The sequence below is a fragment of the Diadema setosum genome, chromosome 20 (assembly GCF_964275005.1).
Source record: "Diadema setosum chromosome 20, eeDiaSeto1, whole genome shotgun sequence".
Lineage (NCBI taxonomy): Eukaryota > Metazoa > Echinodermata > Echinoidea > Diadematoida > Diadematidae > Diadema > Diadema setosum.
The window spans coordinates 30,208,620-30,218,999 of NC_092704.1; the positions used below are offsets into that span (position 1 = coordinate 30,208,620).

The 10,380-nt window shown below is 40.4% G+C and overlaps 1 protein-coding gene across 1 annotated transcript in view; it reads left to right on the forward strand.

The window, feature by feature from the left end:
* The window catches only part of LOC140243895 (ATP-dependent translocase ABCB1-like), a 52,399-nt gene extending 43,848 nt beyond the window's left edge, over window positions 1-8,551 (forward strand). The window contains exons 21-26 of the mRNA XM_072323565.1: window positions 781-930; window positions 1,871-2,027; window positions 4,047-4,244; window positions 5,561-5,767; window positions 7,361-7,507; window positions 8,351-8,551. Of these exons, the coding sequence (XP_072179666.1) occupies window positions 781-930; window positions 1,871-2,027; window positions 4,047-4,244; window positions 5,561-5,767; window positions 7,361-7,507; window positions 8,351-8,551 (1,060 nt within the window). The remainder of the gene's footprint in view (window positions 1-780; window positions 931-1,870; window positions 2,028-4,046; window positions 4,245-5,560; window positions 5,768-7,360; window positions 7,508-8,350) is intronic.
* The last annotated feature ends 1,829 nt before the right edge of the window (window positions 8,552-10,380 follow it).

Sequence of the window (10,380 nt, forward strand, 5' to 3'; positions counted from 1 at the left end):
ATCCCCATGCAGTTGAAAATCTCTACTCTAGACCTGACAGGTCATGTGTTGCCACACTTTGTCAGCTTCCGACCTATTATAAGATTGAAGTCTTTTTTATGTGAACTGTGCCCCCCCAAAAAGAACAAAAACAAAAACACATTTTTCTCAGTTTACCCATGCTTAATTTTCAGGGTGTTCAGACACAAAAGATTTATGCTAGAATGGTATAGCTATACCATTTTTATACAATGAATTTATACGTCTGAATGCTGACTAACAAAACGACATATAACGAAACAACGTATAGAGAAATGACGGTCAGAGCATCATTTCGAACTAGAACTCGATAATGAATCAGCATTCCATCGTGTCCATTGTGCGTCTGAACATAGGGTGACCATAGAAAGGTATAACGGGGTGGGGCTTAATGGGAACGAGCATGAAAGGTGAGCTTGTACCTGTCACTCTTGACCATAACATGTGCAGTGAGAAACTGCACATCTAACGACGCTTTTCAGGAATGGTCGAAATTAGCGTCCGAATGGTCTGTCGGCTATGCGATGATTCTTTATACGTTGTTTCTTTATCGAGTTTTGGTATAAACTGGCTTGCGTCTGAACAGGGGGAAAGACCCCCTGCCTCATCTCCAGTACCTTCTCGTTGTGTCCTGTACACTTACACACTTAGAGTATGATATCATCACTATGATACTTTTCTTCTTTTGTGTGTGTGTGTATGTCTTGTTTATTGGTGTACCCTTGAAGTGCCTAATTTTGTTGATGTGTGTCCCACCTGCAGACAAGGAATACGTGGTGCGTTTGCTGCCGGCCTGGCGTTCGGCTTCTCCCAAGCCATGATCTTCTTCGCCTACGCCGCCGTCTTCCGTCTGGGTGCCTACCTGGTGGAGAACATCGCCACGACTGGCGTCAGCTTCACCGACGTCTTCTTGTGAGTTCAGAATGCTGCTTGCCACGTCTCCTCTTTAAGCTGCACTGTCTGCTCTCTTTTCACATTTTCTTTCTTGGAAAAAACAACAACGACAACAACAGTAGTTGTAGTAACTCTTGTGGAACTTTTAAGATAATTAGCATTTCGCCAGAGAAGAAAATCCATGTCACTATGTGCCCAATAGAATACTGCAAACGCCCGTGATTCAAGGGAGGTGTGCACAGGAGAAATGACCAAAATGTTGGCAAGGCACATAAGTATAAAATGTGCCTCACGTGCATTGGCATCATTCTCCCGGACACACGACGATATACTTCGTTGGAAATGGAACTACACACCAAAAAAATACCATCATATGGCAAATCTTAAATGTGAATTATAAATGTAAAAGATAATATGGAATTTTACAAATGCACAAAATGTGGAAAGACAATTATCCAGTCATCATTTTTGATTTATCCTTGTTGTTTAAAGAGAGGACTTTTCAATATCCGTGCTTGAGTGTACGATCTACTAGTTAAAATGTAAATGATGACATAACAATGAAAGATTGTGTATTGGGAAAGACAACATCATGTCAGCATGTGTGATCTTGCCTTTTACTTGCTAGCAGAGAAGGAGCAAGATTTGTAATATTCCTTGTGATGGTGTGTGATCTGATTGTTGTTGATACAAGTGTATCTAAGGGGGAGGTTATGTTAAGACATCAAACTATTCTGTTGAAAATTAGATCTTCTCTTTTAAGTCCAGTATCACAAGTCGATGCTCCTAATCACTGGGTGTCGAGAAATGAATTTTTTTTTCCTTTTTGCACTTTATTAAATGTAGCTGTTATGATTGTTCAGATGCTGTGTCTGAGCAGACGTTGATGGTGTGATTCACTATTAGTTTTCGAAAAGATCTAATTAGTCGTGATATTCTCAAAATTTGTGCGCTTTAGGTCCTTCTCTGCCATCATGTTTGGTGCCTTTGGCCTCGGTCGGGCCATGGGGTCCGTGCCAGACTTCTCCAAGGCCAAGGTGGCCACGGCCGAACTGTTCCAGCTCGTCGACCGAGAACCAGAGATTGACACGTACAGCGAGGATGGAGAGAAACCAGTAAGATAGATTAAAGTTTGCTATCACAAGATTCAAGAACTTATGCATGTTAAAATGAGCATTGTTTGACCAAAAGGTGTAAAAGCTTTGTTTAGACTTAATAACAGACCAAGTGAAACTAGGGAAAATGATACACTTTTGACAGACACCACCAATACTGCAACCTCTGTGTATAGTCCAACTGCTTAAGTTCTCATGTAAACTTAAGTGTTTCTACTACTGCAGTTGCAACCACTTGTAAGACTACTTCTGCAAAGAACTACTACTGTATAAGCTGTCATTTTCACAGATTGATATTTTCTTGAATGAGGAGGTCGCAGACATTCTCGCATGATGTCGTTTGTGTGATTTTGACACAGACGCTATCATAAGTGCACTAATGCCTTTCAGTTTGAGATATTTTCGCATGTTCTTAAATTCGTGGTCCGTCAGTGATTTGTGAAACTCGCGAAGATTAACCCTATTCCAACTTGGGGGGGGGGGGTCAAATTGACCCCCCCTCGACATTTCACGCCATGATTCTGCAATGCGCAAAGATTTTGCAGCGTCGTTTCATGAGTTTTTTCATTGAAACCTCCCGCATATTTTGAGACCAAATTTGCGACGTCCGGGTACACCGTTCTGAAGTTACGTGATGTTTTGCATATGCATGTCAACCCAAAAACAGCTCAATTTCATGATATCGTGTGCTAATCCAATGCAAATTGTGTTTTTTTGTTAAATTGCTATAAAATAGATTATTTCAACTTTTAACCATTGAAATAAATCAATTCTAATGCAGATAAGCTTGAAAAAGTGCCTGCAACAAATTTTGGCCAAAAAACAGTAAAAAAACAAAAGGTCAAAAAAACAATGAAATACACAAGAACAAAAGAAATTGATTTTGATTGTGCTATTTTTTTACAAGAAATTTGTTTGATGTGACTTGAGGAATTCTGACACCAGAATTAAGCAATCCTTCAGTCTTTTTAATGGAGTTATAGGTGAAAATATGATTTCATGCGTAAATTTGCATAATTAATTTACTAAAAATAGAAAACCAATATTTTTCTATTGTATGACCATGTGATCTTGTAGTTGACATGTGGCTCTATCGTCATTCAAAATTTTGTGGCAATCAAGCGAACGGCGGCCGAGATCTGAAGGGGGGGTCAAATTGACCCCCCCCTCAGTAAAAACTTGGTCTCAAATAACCCAGTTAGAATAGGGTTAAACCCTCGCAAAAATTACAGCTTATACAGTACATACATTGCTCGCCTCAACTTTCTAGATGCTATAAGTGCTGTTGTGCAATTGATTCATGATATTAAATTGTAATGATGTTGAGGGGGATTTCAGTTTTAAAGGGGCCCTGAAATCCAAATGCATGTTGATCTGTGTTGATTTATAATACCTTCAACATCACTTTTGCGGTGAAACGAATATCTAGAAACATTCCATATATTTTTAATGATTTTTTCGTTTATTTTTCTTCAGATTACTTGGGAACGCCCACAAAAAATCCTTCCAAAGCAATCAATATTCATATTCTTGAGATGACATCATCTGTCAATCATTGCTAAAGTGCTGAAATGTTTAACAAAAGACATTGGAATGCACCTTCCCCTTGGCTCAGCATAACTTTCATGTTCCCTCGCCATGTCTTTTGTTAGTCACATTGATATGACAGAAACATGCAAGTCATGCTGAGCCAAGGGGAAGGTGCATTCCAATGTCTTTTGTTAAACATTTCAGTACTTTAGCAATGATTGACAGATGATGTCATCTCAAGAATATGAATATTGATTGGTTTGGAAGGATTTTATGTGGGCGTTCCCAAGTAATCTGAAGAAAAATAAAAGAAAAAATCATTAAAAATAAATGGAATGTTTCTAGATATTCGTTTCACGGCAAAAGTGATGTTGAAGGTATTATAAATCAACACAGATCAACATGCATTTGGATTTCAGGGCCCCTTTAAGAAGGGATGATTTTCTATAGAAGAATTTTTGAGCTTGTTCGTGTGATTCGTTCCTACAGGCGAGCTACAGCGGATCCGTCTCCTTCAGCGGTGTGCGATTCCGCTACCCGACCCGTCCGGACGTGCCAGTGCTGCGGGGGCTGTCGGTGGAGGTCAATACAGGGGAGACGCTGGCTCTGGTCGGGTCCAGTGGGTGTGGTAAGAGCACCACCATTCAGCTGATAGAGAGGTTCTATGACCCCCGCATGGGCTGCGTGGTGAGTACCATCTACACAGTATTCACCAATATTAACCTATTCTTGGATATTGTTACTACAATGTATGTACAATTTGTTTTCTGTGTGTGCATGGGTATCTGTACATGCATATAAAGAATGTGATCACAAAATTAATTTATCAATTCTTGTTGATTTCAGATAAATGAGATTAAGGCTGCTGAAAAACAAAAAACAGTAAGAAAAAATATAATATTTTTCATCATAATGGCAAGAATATTCCTTGTTTTGTAACCAGTGTAACCGCTTAACTCATTTTTCGCGATCAGACTCTTCATATTATGACATGTATCTACAAAACAACCGATCATTATCTCTGCTTTGTATATATTTGTGTGCATGTGTGTGTCCATTTGTGTATACAATATGTGTCCTTCCTAATTATTTCGTACTTGCCCTGAACTTGTGCATTAACCCTATTCTAACTGGGCTATTTGAGACCAAGTTTTTACTGAGGGGGGGTCAATTTGACCCCCCCTTCAGATCTCGGCCGTCGATCGCGCGATCGCCGCAAAATTTTGCCTGAAGATAGAGCTGGATGTCAACTACAAGATTACATGGTCATACAATAGAAAAATATTGCCTTTCTATTTTTAATAAATTAATTATGCAAATTTGTGCATGAAATCATATTTTCACCTATAACTCCATTAAAAAGACTGGAGGATTGCTAAATTTTTGTGTCAGAATTCCTCAAGACACATCAAACAATTTTCGTGTAAAAAAGTAGCACAATCGAAATCAATTTCTTTTGTTTTTTATTGTTTTGTTAATTTCCTATGTATTTTGTTGTTTTTTCGACCTTCTGTTTTCTATTGTTTTTTTGCCACAATTTGTTGCAGGCACTTTTTCAGGCTTATCTACACTAGAATTGATTAATTTTAATGGTTAAAAGTTGAAATAATCTAATTCATATCAGTTTAACCAAAAAACACAATTTGCATTGGATTTGCACATGATATCATGAATTTGAGCTGTTTTTTGGTTGACATGCATATGCAAAACATTACGTAACTTCAAAACGGTGCACCTGGACGTCTCAAATTTGGTCTCAAAATATGCGGGAGACTTCAATGAAAAAAGTCGTGAAACGACGCGGCAAAATCTTTGCGCGTTGCAAAATCGTGCGGCGAAACGTCGAGGGGGGGGGTCAATTTGACCCCCCCCCCCTGGTTAGAATAGGGTTAAGTTTGTGATTTCAGTTACATGTGTGGAAGCTTGGAATTGTATAAATTTTATGAATGTTCGTGCAACCTTCAGACCTGGTATAATTTTCTGTATCTCCACCCCACCCCCAGAACTTTGACACCCACGACACAACGCTGCTGAACATCCGCTGGCTGCGCTCACAGCTGGGCCTGGTCTCCCAGGAGCCGGTACTCTTTGACCGGTCCATCGCTGAGAACATCATGTATGGGGACAACTCCCGCAAAGTGACCATCGAGGAGTGCATAGCAGCCGCCAAGAAAGCCAACATCCATGACTTTGTTGATTCGCTGCCAATGGTGAGCTTCATAACTGTACTTTTTTCTTTCTCTCAAGTACAGTCAACCTCGCCTAAGTTGAATCCCAAAAAATTGCAGAAACTTCTTTGACACACGAGTTTCGTCTCACACAATAAAATTAACTCATCTTTATGTCTAACTGGGGTAGTATTTTTTTCGACTTACCCAATTTTGTTTTCGACTTGTTTGAGGTTGAAGTAGGCGAGGTTGACTGTATGTTCCCAAAGTTATCATCCCTTAAGATTGCTTTTTCTTGTACCTCAAAATTTATCAAATGTCTAGCGTTCTTGTTCCAGTGAGAGGAGTAAATCGCGTCATAATGTTGTACCCTGTGAAATGTGCAAAAAAAGAAAGAAAGAAAATGACCCTTCCCTCTAAAAAACTCCCACAAAACTCTTGTCCGTCCTGATGGGACATACTGTAGAATTGAGATCCTGTATGTGAAGAGTCACAACTCGTCTCGGTGAACCACTTCCTTTCTCCCAGGGTGCAAACATGGTGAAATGATGTGTCCCTTTCGTACACAGCAGAAAAAGGGGAGAATGGTGCTGACCCCCCTGTAGTTCCCACATAAAGTGACAAGCTGTCAGCAGCGAATTGAAACCAATCAGGCATAATGCGCCATTTGCAATTTGGGCAAGGCTTACGTAAACACCTCACTGAACTTTTGAAATGCACACGTTATGTTTGGCCAAAGAGCACATACAAAAACATATGTTTTCTTATTTTCCAGCGTGTCAGTATCAATGCTGTAAAAAATGTGGTGATGGTGGTGTTTGCTTCGTTTATATGAACCATCATGAAACTAAAAAACCTTATACCCTCTGTAAAATAAAAACAATTTTTCATTCAGTACTGAATGTTCAAACATGAGAAACAGCATATATTTTCTTTCATACTTTTTACCGGTAATGGTCGTGAATCAGACATATGACTACACTGTATTTGCAGATGATATATTTTTGATAATGCATGTCTATGGAGACAGTGAAATCCGTCTTTCTGATAGAATGAAGATTATTTCTGATACGACTACATGTAATGTCTTCAACAATAAATGGTTTCGATGTGCCTCGGTAGTCTGATGGAATCAAAGAGCTTTCCCCAGTTGGTACCAGAGTGGGGAGTATGCATATGCCCTGTACTATTGTTTTGTAAGTGCAAGGGAAGCACTTGAAGACGATGAGGCAGTAGGCTCACCCCTTGTGCTAACACGCTAGCAAACGAGCAACCGAGGAGCAGCCAAATCAAGAATTGCTTAATACTCCCGTAAAAGTTCAAGTACATGCTGTAAATGTTACTTCAGTACGCAAAGTCCACCATTACTAAGTGGGTAATGGCAGCCCCCATGAAGTCACTGACACCATTGTATACACATGTAGTTGCTGTCTGTAGTGGTAGAGAGGAGAAAAATCTCTTTGGGTGGAAGTGACCTCTGGCATGAGGCCTGTGGCAATATTGAAAGATGACAGATAAGCACCAAAATACAATACAACCACCACAACAACAAATTGTGTTGTAATAGAAGGATGGATATTTGAATTTCTTATAAACACACTTTTATTGTTCTTGTCCTGTATTTTATTGTGACAGAAATATGACACCAATGTTGGCGCCAAGGGGACTCAGCTGTCTGGTGGGCAGAAGCAGCGAATAGCCATTGCCAGAGCGCTGGTCCGGAACCCCAAAGTCCTCCTCCTGGACGAGGCAACATCTGCCCTGGACACTGAGAGCGAGCGGGTGAGTGACTGACACTCTGCATTGTGGACAAGGTCATGTGTATGTCATCCCTTAAAGGGAACCAAAACTCAAAGAGAAATGTGGATTGAGTGAAAACAGCAACATAAGAAGAAAACATGAATGAAAGTTTTAGAAAAATGGGAAAATCAATGTGAAAGTTATGAATTTTTAAAGTTTTGGTGTTGGAACCGCTGAATGAGGAGATTACTAGAGTTCATGACGTCATGTGTGGACAACAATATAAAGAAAATATAAAGGGAATTCCACAAAAATTCATTTTTCATGAAAATTACACATTCCATCAACTTGATACTGACATGCATGTATGTTAAGGGTAGTAATTATTCCCCCTGCTTTCTAAAAGCGGTTAGTCAAGTGCTCTTTCATAATGCTAGAAAAGTGAAATCATGTTTAATTTTCTTTATATTTTTTTAATGATTGTTGTCCACACATGATGTCATAAACTCAAATAGTCTCCTCATCCAGCAGTTCCAACACCAAAACTGTAAAAATTCATAACTTTTGCATCAATTGTCTGATTTTCCTCAAACCTTCCCTGATGTGCTATACTAATGTTGCTGCTTTCACTCAATCCACATTTCTCTGTGGGTTTTGGTTTCCTTTAACTCTTTATGTGCCATAGTGTAAACCAGTGCATCACATTATTCTGAGAGTGCGACATATGAGCACTTTAGGAGGACTTGAGTGAGCATTATCTTGACTGATTCTCCATCTTTCTCTCAGTGAGAATATTTTCATTCTTTACTTGGTCTCTTCCTCTTTAATGACGACCCTGTGAGCCTTGTTAATATAAATGTCTTCATTTCTCCTCCTGGTCACCAGGTCGTCCAAGATGCGCTGGATGAGGCCAAGAAGGGGCGGACCTGCATCACCATCGCCCATCGCCTCTCCACCATCCACAACGCCGAGAAGATCGCCGTCATCCGGGAGGGGCGCCTGGCCGAGTTTGGCAAGCACGAGGAGCTGATGGCCCAGAAGGGGCAGTACTACACCCTGTACATGGCGCAGAAACTCCAACACTGAGAGGGATCGCTGGAGAGGGGTAACGGTAGTCACAAAAGTGGGTGGGGAAGTGGAGGGGGAGGGGTGAAATGTTGATTCCCTATGGTGCCCTTGTCATTCCTGCAACCTTGTTACTGGACAAACTTACATGGAACTAGGCAGTCTTACACACTGAATCATACCCCTCTTAATCCATTGAGAACGGACTGATTGCTGCAACGCGCATTTCCCATCGACACCTGCCCGGAGTATAACGGGGACTCATCCTCATTAAGCCTCTTCCTTGCTTGAGTGACGAAGAGGGGAGAGGTGAGGGAGAGGGGCGAGGGGGAGGTATAAGGTGCAGCTCTTTCTGGACACTGCATTGGTCCAAATCATGTTGAAAAGAGCTAGAGGGTAATCTGTCTTTGTCTTTGTGTGTATGCGTGTGGTAGCACTTTATGTAAATATGCCCCTGGTGTTTGCAGGAAGAATCTGGAATGTGATATGTACGACCTGTAAGAATGTCTTACTTCTTCATCTTAAAAATGCAACTGTTTTAAGGCAGTGTTTTAGGGAGCGATTTTATCAGCTGTTTTTCAAAGGTGTGGATGCAGTACCAGACAGTATTTGAGGTACTCTATCTGTAACAAGTAGAGTAGTTGCCGAACATATGGATTGATTGAAGGTGTGGTATTGGAGCGTAATACTGCCCCCTATGGTCTATAAAATGACTTTGCCAAGTCACTGGCAAATGTGAGTGGGTGATTCCAAAACATGAAGCTTTAGAGTGAACATAGTACTTTAGGCACAAATTCTCGCTATCGCCAATGACGTAAAAAGTACCCGGATGTTGATTTAAGCGTCATTTATGGTGCATTATGGGATAGTCCGGTAGCAAAGTCACTTGCTACGAAGTGCACTAAATCTTGACGAAAAAGCCACATCCAGGTACTTTTTACGTCATTGGCGATAGCGAGAATTGACTCTGTGTAGCAATTTTCCCTTCTGCTGGGTGTGTGCTGAGTGTGCTTGAGGACAGATCATGTGCTTGTCGCGAGACCGCAGATTCCGTTGTTTGTGTTAGTGCTGCAAAAGTACACAATAAGTGGCTTTGATATTGAGATATGGCTGCTCTTTAGTTTAGTGTTCGTGCTGCTAAGTTTCTGAGTGCACAAAGTGCCCTTTGGTGATTGACGATGCTACCTCCAAGCAAAGAACGTCAAAAAGAAGTAGTTCACGTATGTGGTTGTAAGGGATGAGTGAGATAGCGTTAGGTGTGAACATTCATTTCTTCAGGATGTATTTATTGGAAGGAGGAGATCTTTAACACATGTTTTCACGCAGTTAGTCAATGCAGAATTAGAACGTAGGCTGCTAAACATTTTGTCACATGTTTTGAAGCCATGTAAATCAAACCTGTGTAGAAGGATGGAATGTGTATTGTGCATGTGTATGGAAAGCTGAATACTCCGTTAGTCTTATGTGTGTGTGTGTGTGCATACGTGTGTGTGTGTGTGTCTGTGTGTCTGTGTGATACTAGATGTTCAGATGGTTGTATTCAGAAGAATTTGTGGTGAAAGACAGTTGTTTTCAGTCCTGGAGACGATTGTTTGTGTGAGTAGTGACGAGGTTAGCTGGCCATTTATATACAAGACAAGCTCATGACATGCAAAATTTTTAATACACATGGTTTGTCAAGAGCTCAAGAGAGATATATTTTCTACACCACTTAAAGAACTCCTAAATTAATGCAGAACAATACCAAGTAGTGCAACATACCTCATAAGTTTGTCCTCCATAGTCTTTCAAGCTTGCAGAATATTTTCATATTCCTGAATTATTATCTAACTTATGAAGAGAGCCATGTA